Here is a 22,956-nt window from a genome sequence, read left to right as displayed (position 1 = left end):
TGGCACTTGGGCAATGCCAGCCCTGCATTAGCTGGCAGGCTCGCACACCCCTGGGCGGCCCGGTACCGTTTGATCCACGGACCGGTACCGGTCCGCGGCCCGGGGGTTGGGGAACACTGCTTTAGAGAGTTCAGAGAAGGGCTAATAAACTGGTTCATGGATTGCAAGATAAAACTTACAAGGAAAAGTTAAAGGATCTTAACATGTATAGCTTGGGGGAAATACGAGACAGGGGGGATATGATAAATACATAAAGGGAATCAAATCAACACATTAAAGGAGGAGACTATATTTAAAAGAAGAAAGACTACCACAACAAGAGGACATAGTCTTAAATTAGAGGGGCAAAGGTTTGAAAACAATATCCGGAAGTATTACTTTACTGAGAGAGTAGTGGATGCATGGAATAGCCTTCTAGCTGAAGTGGTAGAGGTTAACACAGTGGAGGAGTTTAAGCATTCGTGGGATAGGCATAAGGCTATCTTAGATATAAGATAAGGCCAGGGACTAATGAAAGTATTTAGAAAATTGGGAAGACTAGATGGGACGAATGGTTCTTATCTGCCGTCACATTCTATGTTTCTATGTTTCTTTCTTTTTCTACATAGGGTTAACAAAATAAAAATAAAAATAATTCAATCCCTACCCCCCTTCCCCTTCCCAATCAAGATTGCCATCAAGCCTGCCTTATTTCTAGAACTTCATTTGAACTTGCTTCTTTAGAGTTCATTAGAGAATTGTTCAGCCAATCCTGAGTTTGTCTAGCCGTATTAAAAATAAGATTTTTTCCTTCATACATAAGAATAACTTTTATTGGGATTCCCCATCGATACTTTATGTTCTTGGTTCTGAGAATGTCCAATGTTGGTTTTAATTCTCTTCTCATTTGTCTAGTTTTGGTAGAAAGGTCTTGATAGAAGTAAAGATTCTGGAAGTTTCCTTCCTCTGTATTAAAATTTCTTGCAGCAGATAAGATTTTTTTGTTTTATATAAAATTTCTCTTTTTATGATGATATCACGTGATATTTCTTTGGGGAGATAGCTGGGTTTAGGGAGACTGTGGACTCTTTCAATTATTGCTTCACCATGTTCTTCTTGGTGAGGAATCCACTTTTTCCAAGATGCCCCTTAGTTTTTATCTTCTTGCTCTATCTCCTGCATCTATGATTTGAGTCTCTAGTGTGTTCCTTTTTTTTTTCTCCATTTCGTTATTCATCTATTTCTCTGTTAGTTCATTTCGAATTGGAGTGATTCAATTTTATATTCTTTTTCTTTAATTCTTTCATTCATTTTAGACATTTCCTGTTTTAGATCACCCATATGGATTCTAAGTTCTTCTTTAATTTGGTTTAGATGAATCTCCAAACACTGTTTAATATAATCTTGCAATGCAAGATGTACTTCTGGGGATTTTGGATTTGTAATTTTTGAACTGTATTATTATTATTATTATTATTATTATTGCCATTTATATAGCGCCAACAGATTCCATAGCGCTTTACAATATTTTCAGAGGGGGGGATGTAACAATAAATAAGACAATTACAAGAAAACTTACAGGAATAATAGGTTGAAGAGGACCCTGCTCAAATGAGCTTACAGTCTATAGGAGGTGGGGTATTAGAAACATTAGGATAGGAAATATCAAGTAGGAGTGAAGCAGAGCTGGAGGAGAGAGCAAAGCACTATCCCATAGGAGAGCAAGAGACAGGTATGTAAGGGAGAGATTACTCTGGGAGGCCATACGCTTTCCAGAAGAGATGGGATTTAAGTCCCTTCTTAAATGATTGAAGACTAGGGGAGAGTCTGATGGCAGTAGGCAAGTTATTCCATAGGAGAGGAGCCGCCCGTGAGAGGTCCTGCAAGCGTGAGTTGGCCGTACGGGTGCGAGCAGCGGTCAGGAGGTGGTCGCGGGCAGAGCGGAGGGTACGAGGAGGGGCATACCTCTGGATCAGTGAAGAGATATAAGAGGGGCTGGAATTGTTCAGTGCTTTAAATGTATGGGTTAGCACTTTGAATTGACTCCTATAGGACTGGCAGAGGGGCGAGGTGTGAGAGGACCGACTGGATAGGAAAATCAGTCTAGCTGCAGCATTCATTACAGACTGTAGCGGGGCAGTACGGCTTTTGGGGAGACCAATCAGGAGAGGGTTACAGTAATCCATGCGGGAAATTACTAGAGCATGGACAAGCTCCTTGGTAGCATCTTGCGTAAGAAAGGGGCGGATGCGGGCTATGTTTTTGAGTTGGAACCTACAGGACTTGGCAACAAACTGGATGTGAGACTCAAAGGTGAGACCAGAGTCAAGTATGACGCCAAGACAGCGCGCTTGTAGGGATGGACTCATGTGGATATCACTGACTTGAAGGGAGAGTGAGAGAGGAGGATCAGTATTAGGATGGCAATGTATGGTTCAGATTCATTAGTATCATTGTCTGGAATATCAGAGATATTTTGTTTTGCCAGTAACAATCTGGGTTTGGGGTCCGTTGGTTTAGGAGAGGGGAAAAATGTAAATAATCTTATTTCACTTTTAAGAGGTTTCTCGTCTTTTTTCTCTTTTTTTGTTTCGTCTCATTAGGTTTTTTTATTCCTGATTTTGTTGATCTACACTGACTCTCCTTCTCTCTTACTTCCCCTTTAAATCTGAGGGAAAATATGGCTCCCTTTTAGTCCAGATTTAGTAAACTTTTTTTTTTCCAGACACATCAAAAAATGTAACTTCTTGTATTTTAGCTAGGAAGAATCTTTTTTAGCTGTAATTTCTCAGTAGTTTGACTGCAATTTGACAGAGTTGTCTTTAAAGGACCACTATAGTTCCAGGAAAACATACTCGTTTTCCTGGCACTATAGGGTGTCTAGGTCCCCCCACCCTTAGGGTCCCCCTCCCACCGGGCTCTAGGGTGAGGAAGGGGTTAAACATTTACCTTTTCTCCACCGCCAGGCTCCCTCGGCGGTGGGGACTCTCCGTCTCCTTTCCCCGCCATCGGCTGAATGCGCATGCACGGCAAGAGCCGCGCACGCATTCAGCCCATATCATAGGAAAGCATTCTCAATGCTTTCCTATGGACACTGGCGTCTTCTCACTGTGAAAATAACAGTGAGAAGTGCGGAAGCGCCTCTAGCGGCTGTCAATGAGACAGCCGCTAGAGGCTGGATTAACCCATAGGTTTACAGCAGAAAGGGTTAATCCTAGATGGACCTGGCACCCAGACCACTTCATTAAGCTGAAGTGGTCTGGGTGCCTATAGTGGTCCTTTAACTTAACAACCATACAGGTATTTCCAGCTTTTATCCCAATCTTAATATTCTCTGAGCATGGAAAATCTGCACCTTGTAGAGACTTTAACAGCTATCTTTAGCTATTTTAAAGTCATACATGAAAAAAATGATATGTTATTTTAAATGCAAGTTATGCTGCCTGTTGTGTAGCGTGGTTTATCCACATAACTTCCAATCTCCCAGCTATCTCCTACGTGCACTTATCTGTCCAGCTAGAATGCTTCAGGCACCGACGGCGGTAAACGTCCCCTGCAATGTCTTATATAAGTATTCCCTTGAGATCACTTAGGAATCTTGAGGGGTCGTCGAGCTGCTGGGTTTGCCTCTGGTAGTTTGTAGGTTTTGGCTGACAGCCTTTCTCGCTGCGGCTTCGGCTTCAGCCTCGGCGTGTCGGAAGGAGATGGAAAGCACTCACCCTCACTGGTGCGCAATCTGGACGCTCCGCCCACTCAGCGTCCTATGTCATGACTGACCACGATTGACATAAGCCAATTTATTCTTTTTTATTTAAAATATATGGGTGTGTCTTATAATCTGATGCATCTTATATTCCTAAAAATATGGTATATTACTTGTGTGCACAAAACCTTTTTAAAAAAATTAATAAAACTTAATAATGTAAATAAAAAATTTTTGTGCTGTTTTCCACCTTACATGTATTTTGGTGAATTACAGATAAAAGATGAAGCAGAGCGAGCCTTACAGGCCAAGAACGTCCCTCTGGATGTGGCTGTGGAGTGTCTAACTTATCGAGAGCGTCGTAGGGACATTGATCTAGTAAGGGATCAAGTGGAAGCTGAGCTTCACAAAGAGGTGGAGGTGATCGAAGCTGTCCGCAAGGCACTGCAGCAGAAGATCAGTGAGGCTTTCGAGCAGCTGTGGTAAGATTTCCAAAATGGATGTAATTTATTTTTACGGATTACAAGAATTTTGGATGGAGACCGTTTGTTGCTAGCCTGAACTGATTGCCATTTAGTACAATAAACATCCCGTGACATACTGCTAATGCAAGCATTATATGATCTGCAGCCTCAATATAACTTTGGGGGTTACAAAGCAAGAACACGAGAGATAAAAAAAACACAACAAATTCTCTAAAATAATATACATGGCCGGATTTACCATAAGGCCGCCAAGGCCTCTGGGCGGAACACGGGAGTGGGGCAACCCTGCTGAAACCCTGTATCGTTAATGGGACATCAAGAGTGCTCATGTGAAAAGGGAAATACTTATTTCCTCAAAGGAAGGAGGTAAAACTAGAAGAGAATTACTGGGGACACATAAGAGGAGAAGTGAGTGAAGGAGAGAGAGGATATAAGAAGAGAACAGTCTGAGAAGGTCAAAAATTTAGTAGTTAGTGCAGTAGCTATAGCCTATTTACATCTCACAGGTTTATTGAATTTCAAACTTAAGGTCAAAATAGCCGAACTGGAAAAATCAGCTATGCTTTCAGTCCGGCTACTCCTAAATTTTAACTTCACTTTAAATTGTCACTTAATAAATAACCCACTTGAGATCTAGTAGTCCTAATGGAAGTGTGGTACCTGTCTTTGTCACCTTGGTCTGCCATAGAAGACAAGAAATGTCCACAGGTACTTCACCTCTCTGTAGTAAGTGAGCACACGTTTACAGTCTGTTCGGGCCTTACTGATAGTTGGGGATTTATTTAGTTGGGCTTGGGTGCTTTTGTTACATTACCTTAAAAACGTAAATAACATACAGCAGCCACTAAATATTCACTTCACAAATGAATCACTGTGTCCACAGACAATATTATCTTAGGAATGTAGTTCAACTTGAAGGTGGCGAATAAAACGATTTGGCATCAGACAAAGGTTTACAGAAATTTACACTCAATTTATTGAAGGAACACTGTAGTGATTATGGTGCCAGGAGTGCACTGGCACCCTCAAAGAGTAAGTGGTCAAATTATCATCAATTCTGAGTTTAGGAAGGAACATGTCATGTAGGTAGATGCCCTTAACGACTCTTCTGTATCATAACAACATGCAATACAAAATGTAAGTCCTAATTATTACTATTATTTTTATTATTGCCATTTATATAGTGCCAACAGATTTTGCAGGGCTTTAACTATAAATAGGACAATTACAAGAAAACTTACAGGAACGATAGGTTGAAGAAGACCCTGCTCAAACGAGCTTACAGTCTATAGGAGGTGGGGTATAAAACACTTTTGGACAGGAAATAGCAATCAAATAAGGTGGAAGTGAAGCAGAGCTGGAGGAGAGAGTAGAGTGCGGCCCTTTAGGAGAGCAAGATACAGGTATGTAAGGCACAAGACAAGGGGAGAGAGATCTGATAAGGTGAGATGGGACATGATCGAGTGGCACTTCTTAAAAGATGCAAGACCAGGGGAGAGTCTGATGGCGGTCGGCAGGCTATTCCATAGGAAGGGAACCGCCCACGAGAAGACCTGCAAGCGTGAGTTGGCCGTACTGGTGCGAGCAAGGTACAGGAGAAGGTCACGGGCAGAGCGGAGAGATCGAGAAGGGGCATACCTATGGATCTGTAAAGACATATAAGAGGGGCTAGAATTGTTCAGTGCTTTATAGGTCTGGGTTAGCACTTTGAATTGACTTCTATAGAATACAGAAAGCCAATGTAAGGACTGACAGAGGGGTGAGGTGTAAGAGGATCGACTTTAGAGGAAATTCAGTCTGGCGGCAGCATTTATTACAGACTGTAGCGGGGCAATATGGCTTTTGGGAAGACCAATTAGGAGAGGGTTTCAATAATCCATGCGGGAAATTACTAGAGCATGGACAAGCTCCTTGGTAGCATCTTGCGTAAGAAAGGGGCGGATGCAGGCTCTGTTTTTAAGATGGAATCAACAGGATTTAGCAACATACTGGATGTGAGGCTCAAAGGTGAGGCCAGAATCAAGTATGACGCTAAGACAGAGTGCTTGCAAGGATGGACTTATGTGGAAAACACTAACTTGAAGGGAGAACGAAAGAGGAGGATCAGTATTAGGCAGAGAAAAGACAAGAAGCTCAGTTTTAAAGAGATTGAGTTTCAGAAAGCGGGAGGACATCCAGTCAGAGATGGAAGAAATGCAAGCAGGATGGCAGGGGAGAGGTTGCAGGATGGCAGGGGAGAGGTCCGGGGAGGAGAGATAAATCTAGGTGTCATCAGTGTACAGGTGGCAGTGGAATCCAAGATACGTAATAAGTTTGCCAAGAGAGGCAGTATAAAGAGAAAATAGAAGGGGACCAAGGGCAGAGCCTTGGGGGACTCCAACCGAGACAGGACAAGGGGAGAAGGTATCATTAGAAAAGGAGACACTGAATGAGCGTTGGGAGAGATAAGAGGAAAAACAAGGGAGGACAGAGTCACAGAGACCGAGTGATTGAAGAGTTTGAAGAAGGGGAGAGCATGATCAACAGTGTCAAAGGCAGCAGAGAGGTCAAGAAGAATTAGTATAGAGTAGTGGCCTTTGGATTTAGCTGCGATTAGGTCGTTAGTAACTTTGATAAGAGCAGCCTCAGTAGAGTGGAGAAGGTGGAAGCCAGATTGAAGAGGGCCAAGGAGAGAGTTGGAATTGAGGAAGTGAGACATACTGGTAAAGACAAGTATTTCCAGAAGCTTTTGAGGAAAAAGGGAGCAGGGATATGGGACGATGGTTAGAGGGGGAGGACGGGTCAAGAGATATTTTGTTTCGGGATAGGTACTACAGTGGCATGCTTAAGGTCGGCAGGGACATTGCCAGAAGTGAGAGAGTAGTTGAAGATGTGTGTTAAGGAAGGCACAAGACAAGGGGAGAGAGATCTGATAAGGTGAGATGGGACAGGATCGAATGTTCAAGTGGTGGGGCGAGAGGAAAGGAGAAGCGCAGCCACCTTTTGTTCAGTAGCCGGGGAAAAAAGTCTGAAGATTAGGAAAGGCATGATCTAGGGCTGCGCTGTATGAAAACAATATGAATCTATAATGGAGAAAGTCTGACTGGGTGAGAGATTTCCTCCAGGAGCGTTCAGTACAACGGGAGCATCTGGGCAGGTAGCGTGTTGATTTAGTATGCCACGGCTGGGGGCGTGTCCTGTGGGGATATTTATGGGATAATAATAGTAAACAGTTGAGAATTGCCCACTATTTCAATTCTCAGATCCCAAAGATCGTTATCGTGTAAGTGAAATGTATTCCATATAAATAAAATCACAATTTGTTATAAAAATAGATACAATTTATTGTGACATTTTTAAATAATAATAATAAGTAACATGCGTGACAATAATCAATGAAAATTCAGTATAACATAGTATGCAATACAATATGGTAATGTAAAAACATCTTCCAATGGCTAACAGCCTTAATTGTCAAGACAAGATTTATGATGGGCTTTCACAGAGAAACGACAGTGAAAGTTTACACACACAGAAAACGAATAGCCAGCGAATAGCCATAAAAACTTTAGCTGACAGTTAGAATAACCCTTTCAATGCTGGCTAGAACTCCTAAGTAATTAAGACCTATTCTCATGTAATTTTTTTTTTTTTCCAATTTATAATTTTATTGAAGTTATATATATTTAAACATCATAATCTGTCTTATGCGTTACAAAGTTTCATATGGGACAAGTAATATAAAACATCAATTATGCATATGGTTAGTATGTAGGCTTATAATATTAACGTAGTACTCTTAGTGTACATATACGTATTATATAGGTGGTTAGGTAGGGGGTTGATCTCTCGTTATGTAGCAGCAGTCCTGGGTAACAGACCCATTTCCAGTGCTATTCTTGAGTCACTTAGCAAATCTGCGTTCTGGCTCTCTCATGACTGCAGGTGTCAGCCTCTTTATTGCCACGGTGCTCGGTGCTTTGTGTTGCTTGCGCTCATGGTGGAGACATTGCTCCGGTTCTTCTACTGTGGCTTCTGGCAAAGGGGTCTCTTGCTGTTGCCTTGGGGCCAGTCCTGTGTGTTTGAGGAAGCTGTCTAGGTCATCTGCTGAGGTGAGTGTACAGCTTTCATCTGCGACGACAGTGGTGAGGGATCCATCCATGCCCCAGCGGTACCTCAGGTTAGCATCTCTCAGTTTCTTAGCCACAGGTGCCAGTCTCCTCTTTTCTGTGAGCGCTGAAAACGGCGTATCAGGGTATACTGCCACTTTATGGCCTTCGTGGGTCACTGTACCTAGTTCCCTTGATCGGGTCATAATTGCGGCCCGTATGGAGATGTCCCTGGTGACAATGATGATGTCTCTGGGCGCTTCTGTGGGGGCTGCTGCGAATTTCGCACCCTGAAAGCTGAGGTGATTTGTGTCTTGTCCGTGGGGTCTCTAATGCTCATGGCTATCATGAGGTTATGTATATAGGGCAGGAGCTGTGCGTCGTCTATGTGTTCTGGGACTCCTCTAAGGCGCAGGTTTTTTCGTCTGTGCCTTGCCTCCATAATTGACATTGAGCGTCTCAGGTCTCTTACCTGTAGGTTGAGCTCCTGTAGGTTATGCTCGGTGGCAGAGATTTTTTTGTCTCTGGTTGTCTCCCTTGTCTCCAGGTCGTGGACTTTGCGGCGTACGTCCTCCACTTCCGTCTGGGCCTTCTGGAGGTCTTTTTTCCAGATCTGCCTTAGGTCGAGCAGGAGCCTCTTGATATCCCCTTTCGTGGCAGGGGTTTCGTCTGCCTCATGCTCCGGCGAACTGTCTCTGGCCTCTGAACGGGACGAGGGCAGGGAGTCTACTTCTTCTGCAGAGGCTTCTGGTGAGTAACAGGCCTCAGGCGCCATCTTGGGCCTTCGTGGAGGGTCAAAGGAGAGTCTGATGTCGGGCTGCCGGACCGATACCGAGCTCAGATTCTTTCGGTTTTTCTTCCCCATAGTCTCTGCTTGGGGGTTTTGTTTGTCTCGGGTGGAATTTTCTTAATTTTCCCGGTGTTTATGGCTTTAGTGTCTATTGTGGAGAGCGGAGCTCCGTGGAGAGACGTCCGCTCAGTTCAGCCGCTGGCCACGCCCCCATTCTCATGTAATTTTAAATAAAATAACATTTAAACCAGCTCATTAGTCATTTCCTGGAACCATCCAATAAGAGTAATCTACTATGTTCTATAAGCAGAATTTTAACTTGCCTAAACAGATATTTAATCTTATTTTAGAGCAAATCAATACACCTGGATAAATATCACGATATGCTAACATGTGATATGTCACATTAAATACATAATTAATCTTTTCTATCTGCAGAATAGAATGTTTAATCATATACTTCTTAGTTAACTAAGATTTCTAAATATCGAAATCTGATCGTGATTTATCCAGTCAAATATCATGCTATTAGAAAATGTTTAATTAATTTAAATTAATTAAATGAAACCAGTATAATTACCAGTTAAGTAGATATTTTCATCAGATTAGTAGGTAGTCTCAGGAACTTGTTTGGATTTCTTTCTCTGTCTCCTGACTTAGCCTGCTTCCAACTCTTTGCCCCCGACTGCTCACTCTCTTGCTTTCTCTGCTTTGCTTTCTCTCCATACCCCTCTCTTTCCTTTGTCTTAACTTTTTTAAGGAAAAATTCCTCTGTTCGTCACTAGGTGATAGACCAATAGAAAACTGGGGGTGTGGTTACCTTCCAGATAGCAATTTAAGTATTTGGTAGATAGAGGCCAGTCTCGTCCCACTAAACATTCCTATCCAGGAAAGAGTTAACTTTTCCTGGTGGCTATTTTGACGTCATTTAGCTTATCTTTATAGTTGTCTATAACTTAAGTTTTCTGTCAGTTCAAGAGTTTCTTTAAGTTTTGTCCAGACTATGTGTCTGGCAATTCCTGCTGTAATTTCCAATATGACAGTTCGTAAACTTAGTCTCACCTTTCACTACAATGGGAATCTTGTGAAATTTAGAAAGTAAAATTAATTACTAAGTCTTATCTGGTCACTGGTGTCTAGCTTTCTTGTGTGAAGCTAACATTAAGAAGAGTATTCCATCCCCCTTCTCTGTTAGATTTATTGTATCACTGGGTTTGTTTATATATTCCTTAGCTTCTGGCAAAGTGGTTAGTTTTACAGAAAGGATAGAAATTTTGTGTCTCTTTGTTAACTTGAAAATAACAAAATGGAGTCTGGTCTGTTCAGAGTGACTCAGAATATACACTTTTAATTTCTATCATAGCACAAAATGTCTGCCGATATAAATACCTTGAGAGTCCTCCTCGAGGTGCCTGTTTGGAGCGGGGCTGCAGTGTTCAAGGTAGAGGTGAGGGTAGTGTTATATGTGGAGCTGGTCAGTGAGGGACAGGAGAGGGAAGTGAATCAATATCAGCTGACAGCTGCTGGAGGTCAATAGAATTAAGGTTCCTCCTGAGTTGAGGGGGGTTAGGTTGAGGTTATTGGGTGAGGGGTACTCAAGAGCAAACGATAAGAGGTGGTGATCAGAGAGAGGAAATGGAGTGTTGCAGTTATTAGATACTGTACATGCATAAGAGGAAATGAGGTTAAGGGTATTACCAGCTACATGGGTGGGAGAATTAACCCAAGGGAGGAAGTAATTGAAAGTAGTTTAGAGACTGCTGAGGTCAAAGGTAATAATGGGAATATTGAAGTCTCAGAAAATTAGGGATGAAATATTAGAAGAGAGGAAGAAGGGTAGCCAGACCGCAAAGTGGTCAAGGAAGAGAAGAGGGGAACCAGGGGGGCGATAAATAACAGCAATGTTAGCAGAGAAAGGTTTGAAAAGGCAAATCGTATACATTTTTAAAATGATGGGAAAGAGAGGGCAAAGGAGGGCTGGGTAGAGGTTTGAAGGAGCAGTGAGGTGAGAAGAGAAACCCTACACCACCACCTTTACATTCAGAGTGTCTTGGGTTGAGGGTAAGTTGAAGACCACAGAAGGACAAAGATGCGGGGGTAGCGATGTCAGAGGGGGAGAGCCATGTTTCTTTTAAGGCTAGTAAATCTAGGGAAGAAGATGGGAAGAGGCTGGGGACAGCAGTGGATTTTGTAATATTGCAAACAGAGCGTGCATTCCACAGGGCAGTATTGAAGGAGGATTTAGAAGAAGAGTAACAAATGAGATGGGTATGAGATTGGTGTGGTTCCTTGAGTTAGTACGTGGTGGGTTTGGAGATGGGACCAGGGTTTGGAGAGATATCATCAGCAGCTAAGAGCAGAAGGCTAGAAAGGAAGTGAAGGTGGGAGTAGGATAATATTTTTTGCCCAGTCTAAAAAAAAATTTGTCTCCTCCCCCAGCCTCCTGCAGGAAACTCGTCAACAACTGAACTGGGATCACAGATGTAAGGTGGAGACCATAGAAATAGACCGGACCTGCCTGTCACTTAACAAGAATTCTCCAAACATTTCCTTGAAACCAGATCCAAAACGTGTACCATCTGGGTAGGAACATTTTCTGCCTTAATTCTATAGGACATGATTTATGATGATTGAAGTTTGTATGCTAAAAGGAGGTGTGGTTCTTAAATCTGTGTATTAAGAGAAAACTAATAGTACTCATTTTTATATGTAGTATTATTTAAAAGTTTGCAGAAGGTGCAGTAGAAACAGCTTAAATGGACACTCTAAGTACAATAGCCACTTCATCTTAAATAAGTGGTATTGATGCATAGATGCTGTAACTTTTGATTGGCAGTGTAAAACATTGCCATTTCAGAGTAACAGTAATGTCTACAAACAAGCAAATGCTGCATAGACAGGATCAACGTGATCCCACAACAGTACTTATGTAATAGGGATATGCAGCAAAGTCCTGTTCCCAAGTACCCCCTCCCAACAGTTACCTTGCAGAGCACTGTGCTAGTGACCTTTATTTTTATTTTTATTGTATGAGTCAGCTGCTTTGAGCAAAATAAATGATAATCATAAAAAGAAAAACCCCACTAAAATGCGGTGTGTCCCCTCCACTAATAGTAGAGATCCATGGCTGAAGAATCCCTAATTCTGAATTTCAGCCAGCAAAGCCCCTGTCAGCAATAACTATGGTCATCATACACAACATTGTGATTCTGAATGCATCCAACGCTTCTCTATGAGAAGTATTGGATTGGCAGATTGTGGTGAATGCTTCACATGTGTCCTATGTCCTCGATGCTTGTTCATAAGAAACAATGGACTTGACAAACTCATCAGAATTGATGACCTCATCAGAGGTAGAGCAACTGCAGAGATGAGAGAGTCTCAACACACTGAATTATAAAATATGGTTTATACTTTCTTATAAAAAAATATTTTTTTATTGGCCTTTTTTTTTTGTATAACGGGAGGTGGGGACTATCAATGTGAGTTGAGGGATATCCTTTATAACGTTTGAGTATGACTAGCATATCAAGAATAGGCAGGATATGTTGTGATCATGTGTATCTACTCAAGAATGGTTACTTGTCAATAGGACCACAACCCCCCAGGAATGGGAACAGTACAGCCAGTACAACAAGGAACGGGCAGAGGCTGAAATACGGGGATCTACTCAACTGAGAGAAGCTATTGCAATGACTATTGCACAGGTACCATCAAACCTAAGACCTGTTACCTAATATTCTCATACTACTTACACCTATTTTATACTGCTATCTACATTTATGAATGCAAAGAAGAAATTTAAGGTTTAGAAGTGTTTAGAAGCATACCTCCCAAGGGACCTGATAAAACAGTCCCTATTGAGGATCAGAATTGCACTGACCCTACTTTTTCTCAGTTGTATCCAAAAAATGAGAATTACAAAAATGTGCTTAACCCCTTAAGGACCAAACTTCTGGAATAGAAGGGAATCATGATATGTCACACATGTCATGTGTCCTTAAGGGGTTAAAGGAACACTATAGTCACCTAAACAACTTTAGCTTAATGAAGCAGTTTAGTGTATAGATCATGCTTCTAAGGTTTCACTGCTCAATTCACTGCCATTTAGGAGTTAAATCACATTGGCTCTGATTGACATAACCTGTATGAAAAAAATCTGGTTTCACTTTCAATCAGATGTAATTTACTTTAAACAATTGTATCTCTTTCTCTATAAATTGAACTTTAATCACATACAGGAGGCTCTTGCAGGGTCTAGCAAGCTATTAACATACCAGGAGATAAGAAAATCTAAATTAAACAGAACTTGCAATAAAGGAAGGATACACTTTAGATGACTCTTTACATGAAGTGTTTAGGAAGGCTGTGCAAGTCACATGCAGAGAGGTGTGACTAGGGTTCATAAAAAAATTGATTTAACTCCTAAATGGCAGAGAATTGAGCAGTAAGACTGCAGGGACATGATTTGTACACCAAAACTGCTTCATTAAGCTAAAGTTGTTTTGGTGACTATAGTGTCCCTTTAATGAAGTGTCTGTTTAACACCATATATAATATTTGTTCAAGATCGTTGCATTTCTGTTGCTCTTTACACCTTTGTTACCAACTCCTGTCATGGGATCTTGGGCTTCTGATTTTTTATTTGTACACTGTATAGATACTAGATAATTCATCATTTAGTTCCAAAATAAATTCCTGTATGTTCTTTAGCAAACATATGTATGGATGCACTAAATAAGGGAAAGAGAAATTATAGTTGAAGAAATATATAAAAAAAATGCTAATTATCAGGAAACGTAATGTAAAAGAGTGTCTCCTCTCCCCCACCCAAATCGTACAAACAGGTTATTTACCAGATTTACCATTTCCCCCAATATAGACTTATAATGAACTGGAGGCTCAGAGAGTTGCTGTTGAATTCGCTTTCAGGAAGAGGATACGGGAATTTGAAAAGGCTCACAATGAACTAAAATGGCAAGAGAAAAATGTAAGTTACTGTCTTGTGTCCACCAAAACATCTGGCTGATATGTAAAGCACTCTTGCCAGGACCTGTTTATAATTATATCGGTCTCTTTAAGTAAGAGACATTTATTAAGGAAACAAAAAACATTTAGTGATTTTACATACAGCTACAATATTAGAGTTCTGATTCGCTTACTGGCACTGGCTGAAGGTGCTCACCAGACTTAATGCTTGAGGCCTTCTCACTCAGGTGAGTCAAGGGGATGCGGCTGATTCCCCACTCTCCATTGAAAAGTCTGCTGAGCCACGTTACCCTTCCTTCTGGACCCCACCAACGCAGATATTCACAGTATAATTTGTGAAATAAAAAATAAAAAAACATGCTCAACATTCTCAAGAGTGTCTCAAGATGGCAGCTACTCATGGTCCACAACCTGGGGCTGTCTCAGGACACAATGTGGTGGGGAGGTTGGACAGTGTAATGGGTCTGGCAGGGCCAGACTGGGGAAAAATTCGGCCCGGGCATTTTTTATTCACAGCGGCCCACTGAAAAGGGGGTGGGGCCAGATAGGGTGTGTTTTGTCATCCCCAATGACAAGCACGCCCCATCTCAAAGTGAGCATGTTGGTTCAATGCTCTTCCAGGGCATGAGAAAAGGGCACTGTATTTGTTCTGCACAGCGCAAGCAAATTTAATAACATGCTTGCGTTGTGTTTGCTTGAAACTTGTCTCAGGGGTTTCCATAATTGGGATACTCACGGTATCCCATTTATGGAGACACTATGTGTTTGCTTAAATGGAATCTAGTGTGTGCATAGGGTATCCAGAGTGTGTATGTCAGAAATGTAGTGTGTGTGTAGGTGGTGCAGCGTCTGTGTGTAGGGGATCTAGTGTGTGTGAAGGAGTGCGTATAGGAGATCTAGTGAGTGTGTGTGTGAGTGGTGCAGCGTGTTTGGGGGCTGCTGTGTGTGTGAGGGGTGTAGTGTGCATTTGTGAGGAGTATAGTGTGTGTGGGAAGGTGCTGTGTGTGTGTGGGAGGGTGCAGTATGTGTGTGTGTGAGGGTGCAGTATATGTGTGTGAGGGCGCTGTGTGTGTGGGTGCTATGTGTTAGGGTGCTGTGCGAAGGTTATGTGTGTGTTAGGGTGCTGTGTGTGTTAGGGTGCTATGTGAGTGAGGGTGCTGTGTGAGCTAGGGTTCTGTTTGAGCTAGGGTTCTGTTTGAGCTAGGGTGCTGGGTGAGCGTTAGGGTGCTGGGTGAGTACGTTAGGGGGCTGGGTGAGTACGTTAGGGTGCTGGGTGAGTACGTTAGGGTGCTGGGTGAGTACGTTAGGGTGCTGGGTGAGTACGTTAGGGTGCTGGGTGAGTGTTAGGGTGCTGGGTGAGTATGTGAGGGTGCTGTGTGAGTATGTTAGGGTGCTGTGTGAGTGTTAGGTTGCTGGGTGCTATGTGAGTATGTTAGGGTGCTGGGTGCTATGTGAGTATGTTAGGGTGCTGGGTGCTGTGTGAGTATGTTAGGGTGCTGGGTGAGTATGTTTGGGTGCTGTGTGAGTATGTTTGGGTGCTGGGTGAGTATGTTAGGGTGCTGTGTGAGTATGTTAGGGTGCTGGGTGAGTGTTAGGGTGCTGTGTGAGTATGTTAGGGTGATGGGTGAATGTTAGGGTGCTGGGTGAATGTTAGGGTGCTGGGTGAGTACGTTAGGGTACTGGGTGAGAGTTAGGGTGCTGTGTGAGTATGTTAGGGTGCTGGGTGAGTGTTAGGGTGCTGGGTGAGTGTTAGGGTGCTGTGTGAGTACGTTAGGGTGCTGGGTGAGTGTTAGGGTGCTGTGTGAGTATGTTAGGGTGCTGTGTGAGTATGTTAGGGTGCTGGGTGAGTGTTAGGGTGCTGTGTGAGTATGTTAGGGTGCTGGGTGAGTGTTAGGGTGCTGGGTGAGTATGTTAGGGTGCTGTGTGAGAATGTTAGGGTGCTGGGTGAATGTTAGGGTGCTGGGTGAGGGTGATGTGTGTGTTTGCAAGCATTGTGTATTGGGGGGAGGCAGGTAAATGCCAATATTGAGTTGTTGTTTTTTTTTTTATTTAAAATAAATATATTATATCCCCCCCCCCTTCCCTTCTTACCTGTAGCCTGGAAGGGGGGAGGGCCGCTGACATCCATCCCTGGTGGTCCTCGTGGTAAGTGAACTCTAGCCTTCGGGCTAGAGTTCATTCTCGCGAGACCGGGCCGGTTGCCATGGCAACGGCCCGGATCTCGCGAGAGAAACCCGGCGGAGCTGCAAGTTAGAGCTCCGCCGGGTCCGCCTCTCCAGGCTGGCTCCCTCCCTCTCTCTCCCAGCCGGCGGCCGCATTTGAGAGCATGTGGGCCGGTGAGGGGATCTCCCCACCGGCCCTTCATGCAACACATCGGGGCCGGCGCTCGGATAGCGCCGGCCCTGCATAGACCGGCTGGATCTCCCTGGCCTCGGCCCGTGGCCATCGCGGCCCACCGGGCATTTGCCCGGTTTGCCCGATGGCCAGTCCGGGCCTGGGGTCCGGTACTTGCTCGGAGCTGAGGATGTGGGGTCAGGGAATGCAAATGAGGCTTATTAGCTGGTCTAAATTAGGTCTGATGATTTTTAAGATGCATTCAATACACCTTCCCTTGCCTAGCCCCTTAAGGACACATGACATGTGTGACATGTCATGATTACCTTTTATTCCAGAAGTTTGGTCCTTAAGGGGTTAAGCACATAGGCTGATATATTGTTGTCTCCTTCCAAATGGTTTCATAATTGGCTCAGACAGCAGTTTTTTAGTTCAGTTGTTCTATCTTTTGTTTGCTTTCTTTTTGTTTGAGCTCATCAGTCCAGCACCTGTTATGGCTGTCAATGTATCTAGGTCAAATACGATATAGCCTTTCTAAATCATAGTACAAGTACAGCAAGCATAGGCCTAATCTAAAGCAATGTTTTATATATTATTGATTATTATTTACTCTCTAAAATTGTTCTTCAAAATTTGTACCCACTTGTAGATTAAATCCACTTTGACTTTGTCTCATGATGATGTTTTTATTTACATGCATCTATGCACACAAAAATGTAAAAATGATTTGAAAAACTACTGACAGGTGAAGTAAATAAAAATTATTATATAGTTACAATGGCACCTCCCAATTGGTGGGATATATTAGGCAGCAAGTGAACAGTCAGTTCTGAAATTTCATGTGTTGGAAGCAAGAAAAATGAGCAAGAGGAAAGATCTGAGTGATGTTGACAAGGGCCAAATAGTGATGGCTAGACAACTGGGTCATAGAATCTCCAAAACGACAAGCCTTGTGGGGTGTTCCAAGTGAGCAGTGGTTAGTACTTACCAAAAGTGGTGCAAGGAAGTGAACTGGTGTCAGGGTCATGGGCGCCCAAGGCTCAATGATGCACAGTTGGAGCAAAGGCTTACTACCTGGTCCTATCACACAGAAGAACTACTGTAGCTCAAATTGCTGAAAAATGTATGCTGGCCATGATAGAAAGGTGTCAGATCACACATTGCATTGAAGTTTGCTGCATAAGATGCTGCGTAGCAGCAGACTGGCCAGAGTGCACATGATGACACCTGTCCACCACTGAAAGTGCCTTCTATGGGGATGTGCACATCAGAATTGGACCATGAAGCAATGGAAGAAGTTTTTCTTTTAGCTTGGGTGGATGGCCGAGTACTTGTGCCTTGTATACCTGAGGAAAAGATGGCAGCAGAATGCATTATGAGAAGAAGGCAGGCTGGCAGAGGAAGTGCTATGCTTTGGGCAATGTTCTGCTGGGAATCCTTGCGTCCTAGCATTCATGTGGATGTTACTTTGTTCAAAAAGTGTTCAGGAATGGTTTGAGGGACATGACAAAGACCTCAAGGTGTTACCTTGGCCTCCAAATTCCACAGGTCTCATATCCGATCCATGGAGGCTCTACCTCACAGCTTGCAGGACTTAAGGGATCTGCTGCTAATGTCTTGGTGCCAGATACCACAGAACATGTTTAGGGATCTTGTGGAATCCATGTCTCGACACATTAGAGGTGTTCTGGCAGCACAAGGGGGATCTACATGATATTAGACAGGTGGTTTTAATGTTGTGGCTAATCAATGTATAACCAGACAATCTGCATGCCTACATCACTTGCAAATTATACAGAACCATATGTTCTAGAAGATTACTTTTGTCATTAAATGAGCATTAAATGAAAAGCTTCAATGTAATTCTCTTTTAATGACTGACAATTGGTCTACATATTTTTAAAAAATGAACAAGGGACTGTGTGTTTTGACCAAACCACTATCAAGAAACAATTAGTACTTTGCAATAAAGTACTCATTTCTGGTATTTCACTTAATTTCAGGTGTAGTTGACTCTTTATTGAGCTGTTTTTCAATAAAATGTATGCGCATTTATTCGTATGCTTTTGGGGAAAAAAATTCTTGTCTGGGAGAGAAACTTTTTTCCCCCTTTTTGATTGAAGCTTAAATAAAGTAAGCGCTTCGTAATTTAAAAAAAAATTAAAAGAATATGTGAATGCAGATACAGTATAGGTTTGTACTTAGAAGCCAAACTCCTAATAGCCTTTAGTAGCTGCTAATTAAGTAATAATTATATGGAGAAAGCAGTATAATTCTCAACAGTCCCAGATCTGGTGGGACCATTCCATTGTGTCCACAGATGTGGAATATCAAGGAACTAACACTGGATTTTGGAATAGGAGATGCTATCCCCAGGAAGCATAGCATGCAGGGCCGGATTTTCCTATAGGCTAACTAGGCTTCAGCCTAGGGCCTCAAGATCAAGAGGGGCCTACATTCAAATTGTTAGCACAATTAAAATTACACTATTCTAAAACCAGTGAACACTAAAACACTGAACCGAAAATAAGGAGAAATTCTACGCATATGATATGACCAGTGGCGTACTAAGGAGGGTCCGCCCCGGGTGCCACTTACTAGGGGGGTGCCCGGGGCAGACTGCAATGCCCCTCCTGCCGCGATCGCCGAGACCGGCGGTCTGCAGCTCCGCAATGTGGATCTCGCGTGCACTGCCCAATCAGAGCGTTGCCGCGGGTTACCATGAGGAAATGAGGTCCACCGGACCACCAGGGACCCCTCCTGACCACCAGGCAGCCCCCCACTGGACCACCAGGGATTTAAGGTAATTTTTTTTGTCATCCCCCCCCTCCTCATCACCCCCCTCCCTCTCACAATCACCCCCCCTCTCCCCATCACCCCCTCCCTCTCACAATCACCCCCCCCTCCTCATCTCAACTTTTTTTAAATTTATTATCCGTGCCACATTTTTTATAAAGGTTAGTACTAATCACATGTTTCATTTAACATATTGATATATATCACAGTAATGATGTATTTTATTGTCTCTCATGTAATTTACAAACTTAAAATAGGAGGTGAAAGGGCCTCATAAGTGGAATAGCCTAGGGCCTCTTTTCATCTAAATCCGGCCCTGATAGCATGGATGCATCATTTGATGTACTCGCACCAGATGAGGCCACTAGGACCAAGCAGAGTGTTTGGACATTGCTAGTGCCACAAGAAGTGTTGCTGGAAGACTCCTTTCGAACCACTTGTACTGTAAATTTAAATTGAAAGTTGGGTCTATTTACCTACTGAACTATAATTTGATTTTCTTTCTTGAAAAAATATGTTAGATCTTTGCGAGCAAACAAAGTTGTTGTATAAAATATTACCTTGTCATCCCTCTTGTCAAAGACTAAGGAGGAGATAGAAGAGATGGAAGAAGACATCAGGCGCCTGGAAGCAGATCTGAAAGATAAGAGAGGGCCTCTAAAGCTGGCTCATACTCGCTTGGAGACACGCACATTTCGACCCAATATGGAACTCTGTAGAGACCAGGTATAACACGTTGTTTAAGTTCTTTCACTTGAATAGCCTAGTAGTTTATCAAGCATCCTTATAAGAAGTGATAAAAACCAAAACCTTATTTCTCTTTATTTGCCTAGGCACAATACGGCTTGACGGATGAAGTCCACCAGCTTGAGGGCACTATTGCTGCTCTGAAGCAAAAGCTAGCACAATCCCAGTAAGTTTAATGATTGATTTACCTTTGATTAGCAGTACATTTAAAAGTTACAAGTGAAATATTAAAACCAGTCCTTTAAGCATTAGTGAGAATTGAGTTTCCTAACAGGGTATGGGTGAAAGATTCCCTGCTTTTGTGCAAACATTGATGTCCGGCATAGTGTAGATGATTTAATGTTACTTTGGGCTAAAAGCTCCATGTCTCCTATTAGCAGGGCTAGTAGGTTCATTAACACCTGAAATAACTAAAATTAATTAGTAGTTTTAATACCTAAATGCACTATGTACAAAATTGTCTGTGGCTATGCATATAAGTGCAGCAAGGTTTGCAAATTCTAGATGCTATGCTGAATAGGATGAAAGGAGAAAGGGACAGCAATGGCTATACTAAACACGGGTAACACTAATTAGTGTTCTTTATTGCATGTGTTTTCTTTTTCAAATACATCCCTGTACTCTCTCTCCCTCACACACACATAAAATACAAATACATCCCTGAAACGCCAAACACACAGTGACACCTGGTGCAAATACAACACTGCACACAAAAATACACCCTTGCACACTCATTCACACACATGGATATTCCTTAGAAATGTACTTGTGCATTCACACACACTGACATGTTTTGGAGACACCTTGAATATAAATAATACTTTGAGCAACTTGTATACCTAACTTAAAATGTGAAATTTAATGTCCTGATTTACTTTTATATTTAAATATGTTTTATATATACACAATTTGGCTACCGGCCCATGCATTTAACATCTGTTGCACACATTACCCAAATAAAATAGAATTAAGCTAGCAGATAAAGTATTTTTTTTAAAAGTCCATTTAAGCTTTTTTTAGTAACATTATAAAGGAATGATTATGTGTGTATTTTTCTCTTTGTTTAAATTTGTGATAGTAGCAGACATAGGCGTGCGCAGCCTATTGCATTAGGGTGTGCACCCTAAAGAACAAACACACGCCGTGTGTGTGTATATATATATATGCATGTGTGTGTATATATATATATATATATATATATATATATATACACACACACACACACTGCTGTGTGTGTTTGCTGTAAGTGTGCAGTTTGAGGATGCTGTGTGTGTAAGGGTGCTGTGTGTGTGTGTGTGTTTGTGTAAGGGTGCTGGTAATGTGCTATGTGGGTGAGGGTGTTTGTGTGTGTGTTTGTGAGGGTGTGGTTTGTGTTGTGAGGGTGCTGTTTGTGTGCTGTGTGTAAGCGTGCTGGTAGTGTGCTTTGTGTGTGAGGGTGTTTGCGTGTTAGGGTCCTGTGAGGGTGCTGTTAGTGTGCTGTGTGTGAGTGTGGTTTGTGTGTGTGAGGGTGCTGTATGTGTGTGTGGGTGCCGTATGTTTGGAGGGATTGTGGGGGTGGCGGTGGGGGCAGATTAGTAAATATCCCCCCTCCTTTCTTACCTTATGTAGGGAGGGGGGGATCCTTGCTGCCATGTGCCATCCTTGGTGGTCCAGTGGAGAGTGAACTCTAGCCTTCAGGGCTAGAGTTCACTCTCGTGAGATCTGAGCGTTGCCGCGGCAATGCTCAGATCTCACAAGAGGAACCCGGCGCAGCTGCTGGCTGGAGCTCCCCAGGTCCTCTCCTGCCTCCCTCCATGCTGCTGTGGGCGGATGAGGGAGATCTCCCCACTAGCCCATGGAGGCCTAGAGCAGAGCCGGCGCTCTCCCCTGCTGGTCTCAATCACTAGGCGTGCCGCGGGGATTAGGGTGTGCCCAGGCACAACCGGCACACCCCGTGCGCACGCCTATGGTAGCAGACCATTTCCATGCAAAAACCAGACAGAAAAGGTAAATAGGACTATTGTGCATTTAGTTTCCTTTGAAAATATATTCAGGATAAAGATAGCTGCTGTTTGTTTAGTATCTCCTCTTTAGCCAAACCTTTGTTCTCATTATGTTTTTTTAAAATTCTGTTTTTATTTAGGGATGCCCTGGATGCTTTGTACAAACATCTAGCACGTATAGAAGCAGATATCAAGACCAAGGAAAATTCCCTCAGTCTAGATAACAGGTGTCTAGATGTTCGTCAGAAGCTCACAGTTCCTGCTGAGAAATATGTTCAATCCTTGGATACATTTAACCGAACCACCAATCGTAACCTTTCACCCCTGAAGATTCACCAGCTAGAGTTGGCTTAAATGATAAAAAAAAAAAAGAAATTTATCTGAGTTTTCCTTTTGTTTTATTTCATTTGATTAATTAAAAATTTATTTACGATAGGTTATAAGTTAAGATGCTCACTTCTACATGTGTTCCATTCCAGGTCTTATAAGGACTGTCCTCTGCCCAGGGCTGGACTTAGGCCATTAGGCACCCTGTGCGAAAAATCTTCACAGCGCCCCTCCCCCATCCTCCCCGTCATACACCTTCATCCATGTATGTGTGTGTGTGTATAGGAGTGTAGTGTTTATATAGGGGATTTATTAAATGAAAAATGATTTAAAAACAAAGATTCATTCCCTGTTACCTTGCAGTGAGGGGGTATGCTGATATCTCTGGTGCTCCAGTGTGCTGGGAATATGGTCTGCCCCTTCACCGGATGCAGACTATGAATAACTGTCTCATGAACTCAGACATTTACAGTGTCAGAGCACTGATTGGCCGGAGCACGAAAGACAGCTACGGTCTGCAGTTAACAGAAGTGCGTGCCAGACTGCCTCCCCTGCATTTCAGGCAGACAGTCATACACACACAGTTGCAGGCATACAATCACACACACACACGCAGACAGTCACACACACACAGTTACCGCTTTGCATTATGGGATGGTAGGGGGGAGTGGAGGCAGTGCAGCTCCTGGAGATTAGTTGTTGGGGAAGCAGGGACTCCTTCCTGCTTCCCACTTCC

General features: G+C 42.8%; 1 protein-coding gene across 1 annotated transcript in view; it reads left to right on the top strand.

Annotated features, from left to right (window-relative positions):
• The window catches only part of TEKT2 (tektin 2), a 48,710-nt gene extending 26,442 nt beyond the window's left edge, over nt 1-22,268 (top strand). Inside the window, exons 4-10 of the mRNA XM_063444478.1 lie at nt 3,959-4,164; nt 11,485-11,628; nt 12,638-12,752; nt 13,928-14,035; nt 19,747-19,890; nt 19,998-20,077; nt 22,034-22,268. Coding sequence (XP_063300548.1) covers nt 3,959-4,164; nt 11,485-11,628; nt 12,638-12,752; nt 13,928-14,035; nt 19,747-19,890; nt 19,998-20,077; nt 22,034-22,247 — 1,011 coding nt within the window. The 3' untranslated portion in view covers nt 22,248-22,268. The remainder of the gene's footprint in view (nt 1-3,958; nt 4,165-11,484; nt 11,629-12,637; nt 12,753-13,927; nt 14,036-19,746; nt 19,891-19,997; nt 20,078-22,033) is intronic.
• The last annotated feature ends 688 nt before the right edge of the window (nt 22,269-22,956 follow it).

The sequence above is a fragment of the Pelobates fuscus genome, chromosome 1, assembly GCF_036172605.1.
Source record: "Pelobates fuscus isolate aPelFus1 chromosome 1, aPelFus1.pri, whole genome shotgun sequence".
Lineage (NCBI taxonomy): Eukaryota > Metazoa > Chordata > Amphibia > Anura > Pelobatidae > Pelobates > Pelobates fuscus.
Note: the sequence above shows the minus strand (reverse complement) of the source record. Positions and strands in the feature narration are given on the sequence as shown.